The sequence below is a fragment of the Astyanax mexicanus genome, chromosome 15, assembly GCF_023375975.1.
Source record: "Astyanax mexicanus isolate ESR-SI-001 chromosome 15, AstMex3_surface, whole genome shotgun sequence".
Lineage (NCBI taxonomy): Eukaryota > Metazoa > Chordata > Actinopteri > Characiformes > Acestrorhamphidae > Astyanax > Astyanax mexicanus.
In genome coordinates this window covers 14,014,971-14,039,180 of record NC_064422.1, presented here as the reverse complement: position 1 = coordinate 14,039,180, position 24,210 = coordinate 14,014,971, and the positions used below count along the sequence as shown (strand labels likewise).

The following is a 24,210-nucleotide window of genomic DNA, read 5'->3' as shown; positions in this document are numbered from 1 at the left end:
CACTTCAATTAATTTACTAATGTATCTCAGTTTTGAACATGTATATACATTTCCATAGACAATTTTGATTTCTGAAAATCAATTTCTAATTTTGCTCCATATATAGCTCAGCTAATGCAGCAATACCTGTAAAAAAACAATGTGTTTAATTTCTAAATCTGATTTATTTCAAGTGCTGTAAAAACAATCTTATTAAGCCTGTAAAATCTAAAATATATTTGTGGTACTTTCAGGTTCTTCTCTGGCGTCTCATGAGGGTGTAGTGAGATTGACTGGAGGGATGGAGTGTGAGGGGGAGGTAGAGGTTTTCTTCAGGCAGGACTGGAGGAGAGTTCTGCTGGACTCCTGGAGTGAGTCTGAGGCCTCTGTGGTCTGCAGACAGCTGGGCTGTGGTTCTGTACTCAACACCTCCAGCTCCTCTTCATCCAGTCCTGAACACAGCTACATGTGTGTGACGGGTTTCAACTGCTCTGGGAGTGAAGCTCATCTGAGGAACTGCAGCAGCTCACAAGCAGTTAACTGCAGCTCCACGGAACAGCTCTACATCACCTGCTCTGGTACATTTAATTCAAATTATTTGGAGTTGTAGTGAATAATGCCTGTTGTTAGGGGGAAATTGTTTTATTTTGTTTTATTGTAAGGGTTATTATAATTATTATGAATCTGAAATGAACCAATCATCATGTGACTACGGGTGAACTAAGAAATCATACTTTGAACTGGTTTCTCTTAATTTTAGGCTACAGCTTCATCAGGCTGGTTGGTTCTGGGGGAGACTGTGCTGGAAGGCTGGAGGTTTTCCACAGTGGATCATGGGGGACAGTGAGTGATGAATTGTGGGATATTGAGGATGCGCAGGTGGTCTGCAGACAGCTGCAGTGTGGAGTCGCCCTCAGTGCTCCAGTACCAGTACCAGCCCGGTTTGGATCTGGAACTGGACCCATATGGCTGAAGGTGGAGTGTGAGGGGAACGAGGCGTCTCTGTGGAACTGCAGATATCAGCTGTGTGGAGAGGATGAATGTGGACACAAGGATGATGTAGGAGTCGTCTGCTCAGGTACAGTGTGCTGATTGCTGGTGTTCTTACAACACTTCACCTGTCAGACCTCTAAATTTTCTCTTCAGTGCTGAAAGTGAGACTTAGTTAAACTGTTAAAATAAGACTTGTTAAACCAATCTAAAGTTGTTGCCATGTGGGTCAGCCAGACCTCTTCCTGTACCTTTTTTTTTTCTTGTTTTTTTTGAATGTGTCAGAATGTATCTAAAGGGCAAACTAAATTGTTTCAAATTGATCTGTATTTTGGTGTCTTTTTTAGGTATTATGATAAAAGTGCAGTTTACTTCAAAGTCAGCAGTAGAGTGCAGTAACACATTCTCTTCTAACTTTACTACAGACTAAGACTTAATTTATTCTTATTTTTGCACCAATTTCCAAAGCTTTCTTTAAAACAAATATATTCAGTTTTTTTTTTTTTTTTTTTTTTTATATACAATATACACTTTTTTGGGATCCTTTTCTGTTTAAAGGCCCTGGCACTGCTAACTTTTGTACCATTTGAGCACACTGGATTTTGTACCATTTCAGGTTATTAACTGGGCTGGAGAGCTTAAAAAAATGGCAAAAAAATGGGGGTGTTCTAAAACTTTTAACTAATAGTGTAGATTCATTAAGTTTGTTTTAAACTACATGAAAACTCCAGGGTCTAACATAAAGCATTTTCTCTCATCAGAGTATAAAGAGATCAGACTGACTGAGGGCTGTGAGGGGAATCTGGAGGTGTTCTATAATGGACCCTGGGGGGAATGTGTGTAACAATGGGATGGATGTAGAAACAATGGGTCTCATCTGTCGGGAGCTGAACTGTGGAAGATTTAAGACTGAGAGAGCTACCAAAGCACGAGTGGAATCAGCTCCTAACTGGCTGGATGATGTAAAATGTAGGAAACATGACTCTACTCTGTTTCACTGTCCATCTTCATCCTGGAGTCAGAACAATTGTGATAGAAGCAGTGAGGTGACTCACATTACCTGCTCCGGTATGTTGTTTTTCTTTGTAGTAGATGAGCATGAGTAAAACGAGGAGAGTTGTGTTGAAAGAAAGTGTTGTGGTGACCGGATCACCCTCACTTTTCCTCATCCTCTTTCCCTGTGTGAGTGTATACAACCTGAGTAAATATAAAATAATTTTTAAATAATCATTTTATTTATTAAGGGAAAAAAATATCCAAACACCCCCTAAAAAATAAAATGTGATTAATTACACTTTTTGGATAGATGAGTATTCAGTTTCACTTAACTCAACCAGGCCTGATTACTGCCAGACCTGTAGAATCAAGAAATTCTTTAAATTCCTTTATTCCTGATCATTTAAAATGAGCTTTTTTATGTTTACTCGGGTTATCTTTGTCTGATGTTAAAGTTTTTTTTAATAATCAGAAATCATTAATAATCAGTATATCTGTAGGGGGCAAATACTTCTTCATGGCAATGTATGTGTGCAGGATTGCTTGAGATTTTTTGGGACTACAAGCTACACCTTGCTGTGCTTTTTACACTCATCTGGTCATGCTGGGAACACATTTTAATAAAAAGTGTAAAGTGTATCAGAAAAAATTACATTTGTGAGTGAAATAATAAGATATATTACATTGAATTACATTACATTTGGCAGATGCTTTTGTCCAAAGTGACTTACAATAATGGTGTACATTTACTAATAGGAGCCTGTTCTGTCCGAAAATCGCACTGAAAATTTGTTTTTGTCATTGCTGGAATAGTTCGGTGGGGTTAGAGAAAAAGAGCAGTCTGGTGCAGCTTGAAGTTTCCTGTGCGCCCTGTTACAATGCCTGGTGTTATTTGAAAATCACAACCAGACTGACTTTTAATTCTGTGCGTTGGTGTGAAATGAGGGGGTTTGCCGCTCAATTGAAACTCTCAATTGTTATTGCTGAGATCATTATTTTAGTAATGAGTTTAGTAGTATTGATTTGATTTTTGTAGTATTTATAGCATGTGTCTCCATTTCTAGGAGAGAAGAAACAGCTTGCATTTGAAAACCTTCAAAAAAACCTTCAGTGCTCAAGTACGAATATTTGACTACCACTCCATTCACTACTTGAATAAGTATACATATTAATCAGATTTGTTCGTGCCTACATTCTAACTTGTTTTGTCAAATAATTCTAAACTTCCCTTTTCATCAGTTGATCTTTGATTTGAGTGAAAACTGATTAAATAAAAACACTAATGCAGTTTGCTGTAGTTTTGTTATAAAAATGTAATATTATTCATGTGTCTGTTCATGTGTGATGTAGATTACATGCCTATTAGGTTGAGAGGAGGAGAGGAAATCTGTTCTGGGAGGTTGGAGGTGTATCATAATGCTGAGTGGGGGTCTATATGTGCTGATCTGTGGGACATCAGGGATGCTCAGGTGGTCTGCAGGCAGCTGGGTTGTGGGCCGGCGCTGAGTGCTAATAGAAGAGCTGTTGATGGTTCTGGTGGAGGAACTATCTGGATGAACAGAGTGAAGTGTAGAGGGAATGAGATTCACCTGTGGGACTGTCCTCATTCCCTGAAGATCCACACTGGCTGCTCCCACAGTGCTGGAGTCACCTGTGCAGGTGTGCGAGAACGTTTTTTAATCTAGTATTAACTTCTCTTAAGATAACTATGGTTATGTTAAGCAGTGTACTCTGTATTTCAGTCAGGTTCAATATTATTATTATTGTGCTCCTCTGACCTGTAAAAGGGAGAATAGCATTTATATTATGGCTGATTTAGGCTCACAACACTGATAAATACACTAAGTAACATTGGCAGACAATAATGCAACAATATTTTTGAAAATACCTACAATATTACCATATCAGCCATATACTTCTTTTGTTTCAAAGACAATAAACACAAAAACAATAAATACCATTTCTTAAATAATGCTGCTCTAATCTCTTTCTCCTTCTGTAACCTCTTTTTCTTGACCATTTTTATGATATTTCTTTCAGACATATTTGTCACATTACCTTTTTCATCTGACACAACTACAACTTACACCACAGGTACTCTTTTAATTAGTTCCTTTGTGTGATTTTTTTTTTTTAGTTTAAACAACACTATGCAGTGTTCAACAGTGTTTTTATTCTGTGTTTTCAGTACCAGCACAGCTAACAGAGAAAAAGACAGTCCCTCCTTCAAAAAATCCATCATCTAATTTTCCATACATCTATCCAGTGTCTCTCCTGGTTCTGGGATCTGTGCTCTTCCTGGCCTTAGTGCTTCTGGTTGTGCTGTTTTATCAGAACAGAGTGCTCAGGAGAGGTAGGGAGATTTAGAGATCATTTAAAATCCACTTTCTGTACTTTCTATAATCATCATTAGTCCTTCAATCTGTCATCAGTCTTCTCTTCTACTGAACTGACTCCATGTTTCTTTCTTTCTCTCTCAGTGATTTCTAAGGCGAGGAGGAAGACTCTGCTTGAGGCAGTCTATGAAGAGATTAACCATAAATGTGTCACTAACAGATATACTAAAAGAGGTAAATTATATGTAGAGAGTTTCACTGAAGGCAGTCTTCTCACAGTATGTAAAGTGGATCTAAGGTCAGATATCAAATAGCAATTCTGAGTGTTTAAATGACTATAAATGAAAAAACTACATGCAGTAAATCAATTGTAGCATTGTTACCTTATCTTACAGGTTCAAAATAATATGTGTTACTCCACTGACTATAATAGGAAGAATTACATATCTGTTACTATCAATTCAGGCCTGTACTGCTGTTAAAAAGCAGAGGAAAGGGATGGGGTTTGTTAGCCAACTTTCCCATTTCACCTTAAATGCTGCAAGAGACAGCAGAGGCTGCATCATTTAAGGCGGAACAGAACAATTAAATAAAATGAAAGCTAATCCAAGCTCCCCATAACAGGAATTAAGAAATTGACAATTGTTCCTTAATCACCAACCTTTCTGAAGACATACAATGCCATAAAATTAGCTAGGTTACTGAACCTTAGTGCTTCTGATGACGTATCTGGTGCATGAAGTGTTGTCCCAATTCTTATGGGGAGGATTTCACCCTTTACACTCAAAGAATGGTTGGGGTAAGTGGTAGGGCCATGGGGTGAAATGGGATTGGGCTTAAAGCCTCATCTCATTTTCAGACTTACAAATACATTTTTTTGCTGTAGATTTTGATTAAATAATTGAACTTTGGCATTCTGACTGTTCTGATCTCCTTTAACAGGAAGTTTTATCTCTGAAGATCAGCATTCAGGATATGAGGACGTAGATGAGGAACTTCTCTCAGGTAAGTTGACATATACTGAATGTGTGTTAGAATTTTTAATGCAGAAGAAAAAACATATATATATATATATATATATATATATATATATATATATATATATTTTGTTTTATAGAAAAAAGTTCCATGCAATATGTGTAGGGTTCTGAAGTGTTTTAGCAGTTAGCATCAGGCTTCAGGCCGATAAGACTCACCCCTGAACGGGAAAATAGTGAGCGTGGTTAGCGGGTATTGCTAATGCTAAATTCAATTTATCTTTGACTACTCCAGTATATCCATGTCTGGCACAAGTTAAAAACAATGTCTTGCCTACTGTACAGTTTGTAATAGTGATTTTAGGATTGCCCAGGGGTAACTACAGGATTGCAAAAGGCATGTTGAGGTGAGTTAATATCCTTTGGTGTGTGGGAGTTTTTTTTTTTTTTTTTAAAGGGACACACTTTGATTTGTCAACCAGTTCTGATTGCAGAGGGCGACAGTACCAATACATTGAAAACCCCTTAGTATTTTAAAAGTTTGAGTCTTTGAGTAACAGTGTTTTGCTGCCATCATCCTGATGCTGCTGTGCTGCAATGCATTTTTTAATTTTTACAGAAAACTATGGCGAGGTCTATGATGATATCATACCTGCTGAAGAGAGCCCACACATTACAACAGGTTTGGATATTTTAATACGTACGATTTATTGTGAACACATGGTAAACATGCAAATTATATTTGCTTTTCACCTTAATCAAAAATATATCTATATATGTCTGTGCGGCATACATTATTATGGTTTTCTATATTATGATAATAAAGTGTGATTTTTTTCACACCTATAAAGAATGTGTCTTCTTTTTTTTTCTTCATTTTTAAAGCACACTGAGCAACATGTTTCAGTTAATTAATGCATTTCATACTGTTTTAGATCATTACAGAGAGAATAAAGGTTTTCTCAACCACCCTTGTGGTCCCATGGGCTCACAAGTTCCTGGCAGCGCCAGAGTCGGCCCGTTTCTCATTATAGATTAAGCAAGTTTGGACTCTTGAACTTTGTCAGAACGAACTTGGTAAGTTCGGCTCACGAGTGCATACTCCAGAGAACAGGACTTTTATTTTGTAATTGGAACTGCTGTGATCAGTAGAGTAGTAGGTGCATCCTTAGATGCATTTCCACAAACATACCCTACACCCGCCTAACAGGGCAGACAAACCGTCTTTGTTTGGTCCATCGCTCACCAGCCTTGCTGTAGTTCACAGGGAACCCACAATATTCCCACACTTAATCAGAGTTTCTGTAATCAGGATTAAAACTAGTTTTATATACTCTGTAAAAGCATGAGAAACACAAAAAAGTTGTTTGTATGTGTAGTTAAAAGAAACTGTGACTTATCTTCATGGTGGATGTTATGTGTTTGGATCTGCTGTCTGCAGGTGCAGCTTTAATGCTGTATTTTGTGTGTTTACTCTCTCTGAAGTTTGTCTCCAGAAGGTAGCTGACTTTGTACCTTCCTTTGCCCATAGACACACACACACACACAGACACAAGGAGGTGGAGCTGTGTTAATTAGTGCTGACGCTTTTTAAAAATATGGCGAAATGAAAAAAAGCTTCTTCTGATTTGTCACTGAAAATGTTTGATAATTTCCTCTCCTCTTTCTAATAAGGTCATAGTGAGTGTGATTGGCGGCTGTGGGGAATCTCTCTCTCTCTCTCTCTCTCTCTCTCTCTCTCTCTCTGTCTCTCAGGTTCTTGAGTCTTATCTGGCTGAGAAGAGGTAAAGCTTGTTCTGCTGCTGAGTTGAGCAGTGTGTGTGCAAGAGATGGACATCCGAGTTCTACTCATTTTTCTATTGACCACTGTCACTCTCGTCACATCTGGTAAGTATAATATACTTAAGTATATATTATATATATATATATATATATAATATATACAGCATATTTAAACTAACTTTGTGGACTGTATGTATACTGGCCTCTTTTTCTGTTAGGATGTTGTTGGAAAGGCAGTGAATGGTATAAATTCCTTTATCCTCGAAGAACTTAACTACTTTCTCCACATCGGGCCGGGGATTGTCATGCACCGTGAGAAACCACGGACTCACTGCGCCAGCGTAGGGTCTTACAATGGGTTCAAGGATTTCATCTCAATACCTAAGAGCAGGCAGGGTACTGTTGTCTAACCTGTAGAGGCCTGGGCATCTACAGGCCTCCCCAGACCATCACTGATCCCCCACCAAACCAGACATGCTGAATGATGTTGCATAAAGTGGCATTTAATTGAAAAGTATATATTTACTTTTTGATCTTACATTCATGTGATTTACACTTTGCTATCATCCAGTCAGCCCATTTTAGTGTTGCTACAGAAGTACACATTAGTGAACTGATTTCTTATGATCTCTAAATGGGAGCTTTTGATGTCCATGATTTGGTTTAAATGTATTTCAGCCTTGTTTGAGTATTATTATTTGAGTATAAGTGTAATTATTCTCTGATTATCAGTGTGTTTTTTTTTTTCTCCACACAGACAGTGTGAGGTTGGTGGATGGTGGGAGCCGCTGTGCTGGGAGAGTGGAAGTTCTTCATAGAGGACATTGGGGAACAGTTTGTGATGATTACTGGGATATGAGAGATGCTGCAGTGGTGTGTAGAGAGCTGGGCTGTGGGGAAGCCATAGATGCACCACGGAGAGCTCGCTTTGGATCAGGATCAGGACCGATCTGGGTGGAATATGCTAACTGTGCTGGATCAGAGTCTTCACTGAAGAACTGTAGGTCGTATGATTGGGGTAGACAGAGATGTAATCATGATGAAGACGCTGGTGCTGTTTGTGCAGGTAAGATGCAAAAAAATAAAACATATTACACAGAGATGTAAACAAATGTGATGAGGCCTGTGTTGGAATGTACTGAATTAATTAAACAACTGTTAGTTGTTTTATATACACCCCTGTAAAAAAACTTCTTTGTAACATGAAAAGTTTAAGCCTGAACCTAAATTCACTTTCATACACTTAATAAATGGATTATTACAGAGGTGGTTTTGAATGCTTTGGTTTAGAATTAGCAACTAAGAAATAATATATATATATATATATTTTTTTTTTAAATCCTTGTATTTCAGTTAATGAAAAGTGCAAAATATAAAAATCACTGCCCCATATTATTTAATTCCCTTCTATTCAAATTAACCTCCCAGCCCTCCCAATGCTGTGTGTTAATATTAACGTACATGTTCTCTTTGCTCTTATAAACACATTGTAGAAGTCAGATTGGTGGGCAGATCTCGCTGCTCAGGGAGAGTGGAGGTTCTTCATGGAGAGAGCTTGGTCACAGTGTGTGATGCTGACTTTGACCAGCAGGATGCAGAGGTTGTGTGTCGAGAGCTGGGCTGTGGTTCTCCTGTGGAGGTTCTGGGAGCAGCTGCTTTTGGTAGAGGGGAGGGTCAGGTGTGTTTAGAGGAGCTTCAGTGTAGAGGCAGCGAATCACAGATTCACTTCTGTCCAAAATCATCTTCACTCAAACACAACTGCTCCCATGATAATGATGTGGGACTGGTGTGTGCTGGTAAGAGCTAAATGGCTTATGTATTAATTTTGAGATTCAGTCTGATTTTTCAGATTTCTACATCTTTTCCTCTCTCTTTCTCTCTCTGTTGTACAGACAGTGTGAGGTTGGTGGATGGTGGCCATCGCTGTGCTGGGAGAGTGGAGGTTTTTTATAACAGAACATGGAGATCAGTGTGTGGTAAAAACTGGGATATAAGAGATGCTGCAGTGGTGTGTAGAGAGCTGGGCTGTGGGGAGGCTGTATTTAAAAATGTTCAGTTTGGACCAAGATCAGCCTGGATGGATGATGTGAACTGTAGTGGATCAGAGTCTTCAGTGAAGCACTGTAGATCAGCTGGATGGGTGGAACAAATTTGTAATCGACTTGCTGGAGTCATCTGTTCAGGTGAGCTCTCCTAAATCTTAAAATACTTGTCGTTGGAATGTATATCAGTTGTGCACAATTTATTTATTATAGCATTTCTTCCTAATCTGCCATAATCATGACCTACTTTCACCTATATTAACCCACTTTTATTTAGATCAGTCACTGTTTGCTCAATATCAGACCTGGTTTTGCGTTTAAAAAATAATGTGGCAAATTACTGTATAGAAGAAAACTATAAGCTGTAATAAACCAAGTTAACACTTATAATACAGCCTGTGTTTTAGAGCTTAAGTTCCCATAACTTACAGTGTGATTTCTCTGTATGAACTAGCACATACAAAATACTTACCGGGTCTTACTAGTACTTAAATGTAGGTAATAACTTGATATACTAAGTCAAATTATTAAAAAAGCAAATTATTATATGGAGATGAAAAGTGATTTTCACTATAAGACAATACTTAATTATAGAAAGACTATTGCTGTAGGCATGATGGAGAAATACATTTTTGTAATCTTTCCTTTCTGGTAGAAAATAATGGATTTCCATGCAGAAGTCCCATTCACAAAGAAACAGGCGTTAATATTTTTTAGTTAATTACAGTTACACCTTAGTTCAGTGGTACATGGCCAGAGTTTTTATCTTTATATATTTTAAGCAGTTAATTAGTACATTTGTTTGTGTTTAGTGCTTAAACTGTTAATTGACTCCATGTGTAAGCCCACACTGCAGTTTTTCACTGTCATCAGTTCTTCACTAATATTAGTTTCATCGGTCCTACAGTAGAACCCTGTGGAACTTCTTAAGGTTTCCAAGTACTTAATGCTGTGTGTTAATGTTAATGTACATGTTCTCTTTCTCTTATAAACTAATTTAGGGGTCAGATTGGTGGGCAGATCTCGCTGCTCTGGGAGAGTGGAGGTTCTTCATGGAGAGAGCTGGGTCACAGTGTGTGATGCTGACTTTGACCAGCAGGGTGCAGAGGTTGTGTGTTGAGAGCTGGGCTGTGGTTCTCCTGTGGAGGTTCTGGGAGCAGCTGCTTTTGGTAGAGGGGAGGGTCAGGTGTGGTCAGAGGAGCTTCAGTGTAGAGGAAACGAATCTCAGATTCACTTCTGTCCAAAATCATCTTCACTCAAACACAACTGCTCCCATGATGATGATGTGGGACTGGTGTGTTCTGGTGAGAGCTACATATTTTATTTATTTTTTCTTTTTAGAGTCTTGATGAAAAGATGTTCTTTTCTTAGTGGTCAGTGTATAATGTACTTCATGAAACATATTCTTCTTAATTCTTTTATTGATATAGTCCATATTTGTGCATGCTGGAATATAGCACATGTGAGTAGCATTAAAATGAAGTTTTACCAGATTTTAAAAGATGCAAAATGATGTTTGAGTTGTGCATTCAATCTTTCTCTTTCTGCTCTTTAGAAAGTGTGAGGTTGGTGGATGGTGGGAGTCGCTGTGCTGGGAGAGTGGAGGTTCTTCATAAAGGACAGTGGGGAACAGTGTGTGATGATAACTGGGATATGATACAGTGAGTCCAAGAAGTATTTGATCCCTTGCTGATTTTCTTTGTTTGCCCACTAATAAAGACACTATCCTTCTGCACTTTTAATGGTAGATATATTCTAACATGGAGAGACAGAATATCAAGACAAAAATTCAGAATATAATTTTAAAGAATATATTTTAATTAATTTGTATTTCAATGAGGAAAATAAGTATTTGATCCCTCTTGCCAAACACACTCAATACTTAGTGGCAAAGCCTTTGTTTGCAAGCACAGCGGTGAGACGTTTGTTGTAGTTAACCACAAGTTTAGCACACACACCAGGGGGAATTTTGGCCCACTCTTCTTTGCAGATCCTCTCTAAATCATTAAGGTTGGTGGGCTGTCGCTTGGCAACTCTGACCTTCAGCTCCCTCCATAGATTTTCGATCGGATTGAGATCTGGCGACTGGCTGGGCCACTCCATGACCTTAATGTGATTTTTCTTGAGCCAATCCTTTGTTGCCTTTGCTGTATGTTTAGGGTCGTTATCATGTTGGAAGACCCAACCACGGCCCATTTTCAGATCCCTGGCAGAGGGGAGGAGGTTGTCCCTCAGGATTGTGCGGTACATGGCTCCATCCATCTTCCCAGTGATGCGGTGAAGTAGCCCTGTACCCTTGGCAGAGAAACACCCCCAAAACATTATGCTTCCACCTCCATGCTTGACGGTTGGCACAGTGTTCTTGGGGTCATAGGCAGCATTTTTCTTCCTCCACACATGGCGGGTGGAGTTGAGGCCAAAAAGTTCAATTTTGGTCTCGTCTGACCACAAAACCTTCTCCCAATAACTTGGTTCATCTTTCAAATGATCATTGGCATACTTGAGGCGCGCCTCCACATGTGCTCTCTTCAGCAGGGGTACCTTTCGGGCACTGCAGGATGTGAATCCATTGTTGCGCAAAGTGTTGCCAATTGTTTCCTTGCAAACTGTGGTCCCAGCTGCCTTCAGGTCATTTGCTAACTCCTGCCGAGTGGTTGCAGGACGATTTCTGACCGTTCTCAGCATCATTGCCACCCCACGAGGCGAAATCTTCTTTGGAGCACCGGGCCGAGGTCTGTTGATTGTCATGTTATACTCTTTTAAACTTTCTGATAATTGCACCAATAGTTGTTACTTTCACATCCAACACCTTACTAATCTTTTTGTAGCCCATTCCAGCTTTGTGAAGGTCAACAATTCTGACTCTGAGGTCCTGTGACAGCTCTTTGGTTTTACCCATGTTGGAGACTTGAAATCTGTGTGATCTGTCTGATTCTGTGGACAGGTGTTTTTCACACAAGTGATTAGTGAGAACAGGTGGCTTCAGGTCAGGTAACAAGTTGATTGGGAGTGTCTAACTGGTCTGTAAAAGCCAGAACTGCTAATGAATACTAAGGGATCAAATACTTATTTCACTCCATGAAATACAAATCAATTAATATATATTCCTTAGATTTATTTTCTGGATTTTCTTTTTAATATTCTGTCTCTCCATGTAAGAATACATCTACCATTAAAAGTTTAGAATGATCATGTCTTTATTAGTAGGCCAACGAAGAAAATCAGCAAGGGATCAAATACTTCTTGGACTCACTGTAGATGCTGCAGTGGTGTGTAGAGAGCTGGGCTGTGGAGAGGCTGTAGATGCACTTAGTGGTGCTTACTTTGGATCAGGATCAGGACCAATCTGGATGGATAATGTGGAGTGTAGAGAATCAGAATCCATACTAAAGAACTGTAAATCAGCAGGATGGGGTAAACATAACTGTAATCATCCTAAAGATGCTGGAGTCATCTGTTCAAGTGAGTTACACTAAAAACTTAGTATGAACTTCTGTAATCAAAAAACCTTTTAACCCACTGCATAATGTTTATTATATTTTGATCATACCTAGGAGTCAGGCTGGTTGGAGGTTCTCACTGCTCTGGGAGAGTGGAGGTTCTTCATGGAGAGAGCTGGGTCACAGTGTGTGATGCTGACTTTAACCAGCAGGATGCAGAGGTTGTGTGTCGAGAGCTGGGCTGTGGTTCTCCTGTGAAGGTTCTGGGAGCAGCTGCTTTTGGTAGAGGGGAGGGTCAGGAGTGGTCAGAGGAGCTTCAGTGTAGAGGAAACGAATCACAGATTCACTTCTGTCCAAAATCATCTTCACTCAAACACAACTGCTCCCATGATAATGATGTGGGACTGGCATGTTCTGGTAGGTATTTCACTTCCTTTTGTCAATTTCACACAAAACACTGACAAAAACACACATCCACCAAATTCAGATAACAGACAGGTGACGGAGACACAAATCCACCAGTTTGATTGATTTCTGTATTGCACAATATTATGAAAAAAGATATTAAGACATTAAAACATTAAGAAACCTTTAATTTGATTTGTCATTTATGTCCTTGAGGGCTAACCAGACTTTTTAAGTTTACAAGGAGTGCTGCAGAGAAGTCAAAAAGCAAAAGTTTTATACATATGAAAAAAATTTTAGACTTTGACTATGTTGAATTGTTTTTGGTGACCATTTTAAAAGAAACTTACAAAGTCTTATTTTTTTATCTAAAACTACAAGTATGTTTTTTTTTTAATGTCTACCATTGATTTACAGGCAGTGTGAGGAATAATAAATTATTTCATTTAGACTAAGATGAGTAATATTTAAGGAACTACACATACAGTGTGTAATGCAACATGTCAGATGTGTGGCATTCCTAATGTGCTTTCACTAATGTGATTTTGCGATGTGGTAGAGTGCTGATCGTGGGTCCAACAGTATCCAGCACTTTTTAGTGGATTAGTGGATTGACCTGTCAATGTGTAGCCATGGCATAGCACATCTTTCTTCTGACTAGCCTTGTAATCTGATGCTTTCTTCTGGGTGCAGTGTTTTTTGATGATCAATGTACACAAATACTATACTGTAGGTGACAAGCGAAGACTTGTTGGTGGTCCTCACGCATGCTCTGGGAGAGTAGAGAAGCTTCATTGGAATTCTTGGCTTCCAGTGTGTGATGCTGACTTTAACCAGCAGGATGCAGAGGTTGTGTGCAGCTGGGAGCTGGGCTGTGGTTCTCATGTGGAGGTTCTGGGAGCAGCTGCTTTTGGTAGAGCAGAGGGTCAGATGTGGTCAGAGGAGCTTCAGTGTAGAGGAAACGAATCTCATATGTACCTCTGCCAGACATCTCCTTCCTTGAAACCCAACTGCTCTCACAACAAGGATGTGGGACTAAGATGCTCTGGTATGATGAAGTATGTTTGTAAAAGATTTAGATTAGTACTAAACTGTGAGCAATTAGTTTGTAATTACTGTATTTTTTTTTATTATTATTGTATTGTATTATTGTTGCCTACTGTTTTTCCTCTGTAAATTCAGGTCACACTCAGGCTCGGCTGATGAACGGCTCAGATTCCTGTTCTGGTCGAGTGGAGCTCCAGTTCCTCAGTGAGTGGGGTACAGTGTGTGATGTAAGCTGGGATATGAGAGCTGCCAGTGTCCTCTGTGCTCAGCTGAAGTGTGGGAGTTCTGTGGCTGTGTTGGGGTCAGACTGGTTTGGGGAGGGGAGTGGCCGGATCTGGGCTGATGTGTTTGATTGTCAGGGAAACGAAACACACCTGTTAAAATGTCCCATTTCATCATGGAGTCGAACTGCATGCTCTCATGAACAGGATGCTGGAGTTATCTGTAGTGGTGAGATCTTACAGTTGCAGTATAATAAATAACTGAAAGTTTATTACTCCCTCATTTTAAGCCAAGTAATATATTTTTTTCTCTTCAGGTTCTTCTCTGGCGTCTCATGAGGGAGGAGTGCGGTTGTCTGGAGGGATGGAGTGTGAGGGGGAGGTAGAGGTTTTCTTCAGGCAGGACTGGAGGAGAGTTCTGCTGGACTCCTGGAGTGAGTCTGAGGCCTCTGTGGTCTGCAGACAGCTGGGCTGTGGTTCTGTACTCAACATCTCCAGCTCCTCTTCATCCAGTCCTGAACACAGCTACATGTGTGTGACGGGTTTCAACTGCTCTGGGAGTGAAGCTCATCTGAGGAACTGCAGCTCCACAGTACAGCTCTACATCACCTGCTCTGGTAAGCATTGCACAGTTAATAAATGTATAATTTTATTTGTATGTATGATAACATGCAAAAGTGCCTCTATTATCCATATTTTTGAACATTTGAGAATAATTATTTGGCAAATATGAGTACATATACACAACACATATTTTGTGAAAGGAGTTTGAAAACATCTTTTGTATTTGTGTAAATTTTAGGTACATCTAACACAGTCCACAGCTCCATCAGGCTGGTTGGTTCTGGAGGAGACTGTGCAGGAAGGCCGGAGGTTTTCCACAGTGGATCATGGGGGACAGTGAGTGATGAATTGTGGGATATTGAGGATGCGCAGGTGGTCTGCAGACAGCTGCAGTGTGGAGTCGCCCTCAGTGCTCCAGTACCAGTACCAGCCCGGTTTGGATCTGGAACTGGACCCATTTGGCTGAATGAGGTGGAGTGTGAGGGGAACGAGGTGTCTCTGTGGAACTGCAGATATCAGCTGTGTGGAGAGGATGAATGTGGACACAAGGATGATGTAGGAGTCGTGTGCTCAGGTACTTCGTATCTTGAATTGCTCAGTTTGTAATGATCTTGTAATCAAGTACCAATGCCCTATCTATGTACAACTGGAGGTACATTTTGAATAATTAAAGAAGAAACTTTTGCACGTTTAAATCAATGTGCATAACTAGCTAGCTATCTTTCTCCCGCCAGAGTATAAAGAGATCAGACTGACTGACAGGGCTGTGAGGGGAATCTGGAGGTGTACTATAATGGAACCTGGGGGAATGTGTGTGTAAATGGGATGACTGATGAAACGGCAAAATTGATCTGTCGAGAGCTGAACTGTGGAAGAACTGGCAGTGAGTCTTGGTCTAAAGCAAGAGTGGAATCAGCTCCTAACTGGCTGGATAATGTAAAATGTAGGAAACATGACTCCACTCTGTGGCACTGTCCATCTTCTTCCTGGGGGGAGAACAGGTGTGATAATCGCAATGAGGTTGCTTGCATTACCTGCTCAGGTAGGCAGATATGATGAGGTGTTAAAGACTTTAAAGAATGCTAGAACTAATGTAGTTTGTAATTGGAATTTCATAATATTAGATTTTTTGTCCTACCACAGAGAATGGAAATACACTAGATTTGACAAATTGGCTGTGTGATTCATCTCCTTATGAGAGACCGTGCTCAAGTAAGAAAACTTATCATTATCAAAATGATCATGTCTTTGATAAACTACATTTTCTTTCTTTTTGACTGCATGTTCTGCCAGCATGCTTTCACTAATAAGCAATTCTTGTCTTTGCTCGCACTGTTTTATTTGTAGTTTGCATATTTTTTTGCACTTTAACATATTTTAGATAACACTTCTACAATGATATTTTTAACAAAGGTTTAGAGAGGGATTCTGGGTAATGGAGTCCATCAGAGTGTCTATGTAAGTCTGAGGAATTCAGGTGTAGACAGGACAGGTGTGGTGGATGGGGGTGGGTAATATGGCCCTAAAACAATATCACGATGTTTCATGGCATTTATCGCGATAACAGTACTCTTGGTGATATGACAAAACACTGAATTAAAGATATTATTTAAAAAATACACTACTGAAACAAAATAAAAATTAAATTCTGTTTTTGCATATGATATGGCACCCCCCCAAACTACGATATAAAAAAATACAAGACTTTTTATCAGATGGTAACAGACATCAGTGATCAAGAAAGTCATGATACTGTTAATGCACTCTATATAATCTATATAATTAATAATAAAGTAAAATGAATAATATTGGACAGATAAAAACAGCACCCCCAGTGGTGCCCTGCAGTGGTAATTAGGGGTGGGTGATATGGCACGATATTTCAGGGTATAGTATCGTTTTTTGCGTTTGATACGATATGGCACAGCCCTAGTGGTGGAAATAACAGGTGTAACAGACAGCTTGCTGAAGACAGACAAACTACACTCTATTAGAAGCAATATCTTATTTAAAAAAAATATTAGTTAAAAAAAATCAACTGTTTCAACTAAAACGGTAAAACAAGGTAAGTGCTTTTTTTTTACTATGGCTACTTCTGTTTTTTTTTTCTCCTGCTCTCTTCTGCTTGTATATATTTTTCATCTTACAATGCTTTTTTGTGGTTTACCACATCTCTATAAGAACATATTTCATCATACAGTATATACGACTGTTGTAAATGTTTGTAAGACTTTGATGGATAATCATTTTTTTCCCTCTGTGGTGTGTTTTGTAGAGCACATTCCTCTGAGGCTGAGGGGAGGAGTAGGAAGCTGTTCTGGATGGCTGCAGGTGTATCATAATAAAACATGGGGGTCTGTATGTGGTGACCTCTGGGACATCAGGGATGCTCAGGTGATCTGCAGGCAGCTGGGTTGTGGGCCGGCGCTGAGTGCTAATAGAAGAGCTGCTGATGGTTCTGGTGGAGGAACTATCTGGATGAACAGAGTGAAGTGTAGAGGGAATGAGATTCACCTGTGGGACTGTCCTCATTCCCTGAAGAACCACACTGACTGCTCCCACAGTGCTGGAGTCACTTGTGGAGGTCAGAGGAACAGACACAACTGAATATATTTGCCTCCTAACTGTTACAGAAACTTTACACATGCTTGAGAAAAATACTTACATCACATTGTTATTTTATGCTCACTCACTAGGCTTCCTGTATCATACTTTGCCTTTAAATAATAAAAGAGGACAGATGGGACATTTTGTCTTGCAAGGTCGGGGACCACTTTTCTCCATTGTAAACAGGCTTGATAGCAACTTCGGTAACTATTGTTGATCATAATGTTGGTCACACACATTTGGTTTCCATCATTTAATAATTGTAATGTTTTTGGGAAGGATAGAAAGTAACAATAGTGAGAGTCTGTATGTGCTTTGCACCAGTCTGTCTAGATCATTCTGTGTTTATAGACATTTCATATGTCATCTTCCATAATATTCATCACAAAATCATTCACATCCAATAAAAGGACTGTGTTCATGTATAATACATTTTGTATATTTGTTTTTTAGATTCTCAACCACAGACAAGAAGAATCATACTTCCACAAACTCCTCCACCAGCTGTTCCCTCCATCTATCCAGTGTCTCTCCTGGTTCTGGGATCTGTGCTCTTCCTGGCCTTAGTGCTTCTGGTTGTGCTGTTTTATCAGAACAGAGAGCTCAGGAGAGGTAGGGGGATTCAGAGATCATCTACAATCCACTTTCTGTACTTTCTCTAATCATCATTAGTCCTTCAATCTGTCATCAGTCTTCTCTTCTACTGGACTGACTCCATGTTTCTCTCTGTCTCTCTCACAGTGATCTCTAAGAGGAGGAAGACTTCAGCTGAGCCTGTCTATGAGGAGATTGACACCAGGCTCATCCCTAAAAGAATTACTGTCTCAACTGAAAGTAAGAGTAAAATGTTTTTTTTTCTCTCAAAGCAGAAATGTCTGGTCTTTACAGAAATAATGTAGCAGTTAATCAAATACTTGTCAGATAACTCTCTTTTCATATTGTTATATTTTAGTGTTTAAATATTTAGTGTTTTTTTTGTAGATTTTCTTCCTTTGTTAATAAATTACACCAATTTATCTATCTTTTCTTCCCACTGAATAATGTTCTGAATAATGTATCTTCTCATTCAATAAAATGTATTTATAAAAGCTATTGGATAAAAAAACTTTTAACAATAATTTTAGTTTTCTTTGCTTTTTATTGTTCTATGTATTGCTCTTTTATTGCAACTTTAATATTCACTATCATAGGGCACTACTGGTATTTTCAGTTTCCAGTAGAGGGCAATGTTAGACTTTTAGACCCTGTGGATGTTTAGTTTCTGTAACAGTAATGCAAGATGATTGACAGGGATTATTTTATTGTTTGTGCATGGAGTTTCTGTAGGTTCACATGTGCTGTAGGTACCAAATGTGTAGCACCTCAAACTATCAAAATATGTTACTGTGCCTGTTTACTTTTTTGAGACCAGAAAGATATTTCTGTGGCGAGAGGTCATGAGATCTTGGGGAAAAGGGAAAAGAAAGAAGAAAAAAAGGAAGAAATAGGGAGACACTTAAATCAGGCCCTCAAACCCACATTTACATTTTTTTGTAACAAATAAATAGAAAACACAGACACAAGCAATAACAATGAAAAAAAAACACTTATTTAGAAAGCAATTTACAAAGCTTTGATCTGCTCTCCCTCTCCTCTCCTCCTCTTTACATCCTGGAAGCCTCCTTCTGCTGATCTTCCTCTTTCGGGTGGGGATGGAGACGGTGGAGTGGCAAGTGCTGCTGCTTGAGCTCCAGGACACTGAAGATGCTGGGTCTTCGGGGACTGGGCCTGAATTTACAGAAGAGAAAGATCTGTAGATTTACTTTCACATAGTTACTGTAGTCCTGTAATAGTTTATCCAAATAAGAAGATCTACAGTTCTCCATATTTCATACATTTGTCTCATTAACATACACTGCTTTTAGCTTGTATGGGATCCTGGGCAACCCCCTGATTCAGCACTTCTCTCATACCATTTTATACACTGCCTGTATTTGTAATTAATGTACTAAACTAGAAATGTCAAAAAAGTAACCAAATAAATAACTTTACTGCAGGATACACACTATCATGATGAAATAATAGAATTAGTAAAACAACTATTTTTTTTAAACAAGCAAGCCTGGATGAAAATGTTCAGAACAGAGAATTAAGAATGACAAGTATTTAAAATTAAGTACAGATACAGTCCAGCATTCATTCTGACAGGTGACTTTAATTTAGTTTTAGTCTTTTGTTTGTCACACTTTAGTCATTTAGTCAACAAAACATTTTAGCCTAGTCTAGTCAAATAAAAAGTATGTATTGCATTTATGGTTTTACTGTTTTAGATGTGTATTATTTATTGCTAATATTTATTAAAACACCAGCTTTTAAGTTTTGTTTCATTTAAATTAAGCACACGCTATTTAAAACAAGGTGTATGTATGGACATATTGACAATTTAAAGAACAACTCCCAGGTTCAGATGATGCAAAAAAGAAAGACAACCAAAACTGAGATAAAATGGCAATACTGCTAATTGACATTCTTAAAACTACATTTCATTTTAACAGTTTCTCAACTAGAATCTCTCCTTTACTCACAGCTAAATTGGTGTACTCTCATTATATATGTATATGATATATATGTGTGTGTGTGTGTGTGTGTGTGTGTGTATATATAATAAAATAGCATTTTAAAATCTAAGAACTTGCTGACAAATATGATTCATCTTTATTCTGTGCTCAGAAGTGCTCAGAATAGCAGAGGACTGACAGCTTAGGTACCATACTAATGCATACATAACTACACAGGTAGTTAGTTATCTATATTGTAATAAGTTGTTCACAGTCATTACATTGCAAAAAACTAAATCTTAGCAAGTGAAATTATCTAAATTTAAGGCAATAAATCTTATTTTCTTCTCTGATAAGACTTTTTGTCTTACTAAGCATGGTGTAAGTGTTAGATTATTTTGCTTATTTTAGGGATAATTATCTTAATCATTCTTACTTAGAATTTGTACCTTATTTTAAGTAATTTGAACTCAAAATAAGCACAATTAAGCAGCAATCAAGTTATTCTGATTCTTGTGTCCATAAACAGTGACTTTTTTGCTTGATTTAGGTGTTACTTCACTCATTTTGAGACTTTGCCATTGCTTTTTTGTAAGAAATCTTACTAAGAAAATTTTGCTTACCCGATTGGCAGATTTGTTCAGTGTAAACTGCACTGTGAAGTTTTAAATTAAGGGATGAAATTAGTCCCCCTGTGTTAAAAAAAAGCTTCTTTTACCCGGTGAAAATAGTCACACTTCCATTACATTATGCTAACATTACTTTGTTTTAAAGCAACTGACCTATAAAGATAGTGAGACAAATTTAGGTCGAGCCAAGTTTATGAAACTACACACTTTTACTGCAGTACAGATTTACACTCTCTACTAAATAATCCATCTCAAAAGCAGAAAAAACGTACTTTATACTAGGAGGCTATATCGTTAAATATAGGGAGTATAGGGAATGTTTTCTTCTGATTTTGAGCTGGACTTTTTAGCAGGGTCAACATTACTGGCTTTCAGGAGCCTAATCTTTAAATTCTTAACAATTAGCTATATTGTAGCGAAGCTGCTTTTATATTCTGTTCACTGTGAATTCACTGTTCTGTTCTGTGCTGGGCTTGTGATTGGGGTAGGGGGAGGGGCAGAGCAGGAAAGCGCGTGTGTGTGTGTGTGAAGGGAGAGAGAGTGAGAGAGAGAGAGAGAGAGAGAGAGAGAGAGAGAGAGAGAAGAGCTGCCCGTGAGTGTGTGCTGAGAGTGAGAGCTACAGTTAACCAGTTAGCACTAGCCTTTTGTTATTTTTCGTAGTGATGGGCATAACAGCTCTTTTAGATGAACTGAACCATTAGAATAAGTTCACTAAAAAGATGGGAGACGGAAAGGTCTCCCGTTTTTTTTACAAGTGTTGTAAAAATATATATAAATAACAAATATTGAAATATGTAACTAAATGTTGGGTTTATTATACGATATCGTATAATAAACCCAACATTTAGTTACATATTTCAATATTTGTTATTTATATATATTTTACAACACTTGTAAAAAAACGGGAGACTTTTCTTATTATGTTATTTGTTACAAATAACATAATACAAAAAATAAGTATGAACTTCTGCAACATAGATGTTACATTAAGAGCAAAATTAACATAAAAAAAATTACATTCAGAAGAAAGTATCAACTTCAATGTGCAATCAAATTGAAAATAAATAGCGTAACTGTAGTGCAAAACAAAAGGTCAAGAAACTAAAATAAATACATATAAATAAAACAAAGACACATCCATACGCTCACTGTAGTGGGTGCAGAACAAATTAAATCCAAACAGGATCATCATGATAAAGGTGGCCTTATGCCCTTTACTTCAGAAACTTTGTCTATTGGTTATGAATATGCTTGTTTTACAACTATTATTAATATTAATAGTAATAATATTATTAAAAAAATAACCACGATAACAATATACGTTATTATTACTATTACCAGGCCTCAACCTTGTTTTTCTTTCTCGAGAGCGCCAGCCCTGATAACAGTTCAGTGAGTGAAGGAATCACTGAGCATTGAGCAAGTTTCCTCGCAATTAGAGTCTCCGCCACCAGATTCGCCGGTGATTCAGTGATTCACAGACCACACAGCAGTTCCCCTGCCGGCCTGTGGGGTCGCTGCTGAGCTTAACTACTGAACTGAGAAATTAACGAATCAGCTGGGGAAGTGATTGGATTCAGTTCATTCACTCAAATGATTCGTTAATTCGAACAAATCGTTCATGAACGACACAACACTAATTTTTCGGCGTGGTTGCGGCCTACAGCAACCTGTGTTCTAAGTTAAGTCAATAAAGCGACTTAAACTGCCTACTCGGTCCTTCTTTCAGAGTCCAGGCGGACGCTACAATATATTTAAAACCCCTTCAGTCCAGTAACAGCTGTGTTTATTTGTTTTTTAAAGTCACTGGTTAGCACTGGTTGATCTCAGTTCATAATATTGCAGCAAATATCCAGCACAACAAACCCAGCTTTAAACCCAAACCATCGCTGTATAAACAGAGACAGAGGAGAAGTTTTCTTTCAGAAACAGCGAGGGTTACCTGCGTGTTTACTAATCCGTTACTCGTTCGTGCTGGCGTTAAGATCATTTGCACGTTAGGTGGATTTACAGGGCTAACGTGTATTTATCTTATTAATCTTTAGTGATAGCAGGTAAAATCTTGGCAATGAAAGCTATATGAGTCTCGTGGCTCGAGTTTATAGGGCGTTTGGGGACAGTAGAACCAAAACAGCTTAGCTATGTAAGTTAGTTTGCTAACTTACGGAGCTACTTCATGACGCAGATTAGTCCATTCATCATTAAATTATCATACAGTGCAAAGAACAAATGCTGTGTTCAGATGATGTGGTAAACTATTCATCTACATGTTGTTCTTTCTTAGCTATTCATGTGATTTTCTCTATCATTAACAGGGTGGTGAGCTTCCTGAGGGCTTTGAGGATAGTTATCCTGGTGCGTGTCTTTCGTCTGGCCTCTCAGAAGAAAGATCTGGAGAAGGTCACTAGAAGAAAGGTGAGGATCTAAATGGGTGCTGGCCATCATTCTTTTATTTTAATTAAATTATATCAATTATTCATATAGATTCTAATGAAATGTTAAACTTAATTACAGTTTGATTATTTCATCATGATTCAGAGAGAATTAAATAAAAAAAATTAAACATTTTGATGTATTTAGAAATAGGTTGGAAAATTATTAAAATCCATCAAAACCTTTTAAAATACACCCAAGTTACTGTTTGTATGCTGATTTGTGGCATTTGTGAATCTTGCAGGTATCTGAGAACAAAAGGCGGTAACAAAAAGGATGGATTTGAATTGGATCTCACCTATGTCACAGGTTGGGATGCTTTACCTAATTATGTAATCTTATTTGAATCTAGATTTTCTGCTTATGGTTTGGGATCCAATAGTTAATAATGTTTGTTGCCATGTCTTTTCCCTCACCTGGAAAGCAGGCACTCTACAGAAATCCCATAAAAGTAAGCTTAACAATTAAGAAAATAAAATAAAACTGAAAAGTCTGTAGAAGGCAATTATTTTAGCTGAATTATTGATTTAAAAAGATTTTTATGTAACAATGTTACAATTTGCTGTATTTAGGAAGCTGCCATCTTTCTGGACACAAATCTTCCCGATCATTACAGAGTTTACAATCACTGCAGTAAGTTAGATCATATAATATTATATTATATTGCTGGAGACACTCAATAAATGAGTGGTGATGAGCATAGCTTTGGTCTTGTTTCAGGTCAAAAAGGCTACGATCCACTGTTCTTCCATTACAGAGTGCAACGAGTGATGATTGACGACCATAACGTACCGTCATTAGAGTAAGTAATGAGCAGCACTTTACTCAAATGCTTCTTCTGCCGTTAACGTTGTGTTCCATTTAGCTTTTATGTTGGATGTTGGAGCTGGGAATAACTTCACACCTGAGTCGACAACGTTCTGTTAAAATAACTGTACAAAATATGTCGAAAAAATGTCTTACCCTATAAGTGAAACTTGCACCTGTACATAACTAGCTATTATTGAGGTGTATATGAAGCACTGTGGAACAGGGTCATGAAAAACCTGGAAAAGTCAAGGAACTTGAAAATAGTCATTTTCAGGCCTGGATAAGTTTTGGAAAAAAAACAAAAAAAAAACAAAGTCAAAGTCAAGTTTACTCTTTGTGATCTTTGTGTTTCCATTTATTGACTCTGTTTATCGACTCCGTTTATCGACTCTGTTTATCGACTGAGAAAAGCTAT

The 24,210-nt window shown here is 38.2% G+C and overlaps 1 protein-coding gene across 1 annotated transcript; it reads left to right on the top strand.

Moving 5' to 3' along the window:
- The first annotated feature begins 1,787 nt into the window (after nucleotides 1-1,787).
- On the top strand, nucleotides 1,788-22,968 carry LOC125781306 (scavenger receptor cysteine-rich type 1 protein M130-like). The gene is made up of 22 exons (XM_049465051.1): nucleotides 1,788-2,037; nucleotides 3,030-3,083; nucleotides 3,316-3,624; nucleotides 4,006-4,059; nucleotides 4,154-4,318; nucleotides 4,446-4,535; nucleotides 5,244-5,306; nucleotides 5,898-5,960; nucleotides 7,818-8,126; nucleotides 8,554-8,856; nucleotides 8,953-9,243; nucleotides 10,104-10,210; nucleotides 12,764-12,959; nucleotides 14,130-14,444; nucleotides 14,533-14,832; nucleotides 15,018-15,353; nucleotides 15,923-15,991; nucleotides 17,055-17,363; nucleotides 17,476-17,589; nucleotides 17,840-17,998; nucleotides 18,128-18,220; nucleotides 22,868-22,968. The coding sequence occupies exons 1-22, from the start codon at nucleotides 1,788-1,790 to the stop codon at nucleotides 22,873-22,875; spliced, it is 3,957 nt and encodes a 1,318-aa protein (XP_049321008.1). The 3' UTR covers nucleotides 22,876-22,968.
- The last annotated feature ends 1,242 nt before the right edge of the window (nucleotides 22,969-24,210 follow it).

What these genes read in the sequence shown, in the direction of transcription:
- LOC125781306 (XM_049465051.1), top strand. Translation starts at nt 1,788, where the DNA reads ATGGACCCTGGGGGGAATGTGTGTAACAATGGGATGGATGTAGAAACA. An exon ending in AACTACAACTTACACCACAG is followed by an intron (nt 4,060 to 4,153) that starts GTACTCTTTTAA and finishes CTGTGTTTTCAG; the next exon opens with TACCAGCACAGCTAACAGAG. An exon ending in CGCTGGTGCTGTTTGTGCAG is followed by an intron (nt 8,127 to 8,553) that starts GTAAGATGCAAA and finishes AACACATTGTAG; the next exon opens with AAGTCAGATTGGTGGGCAGA.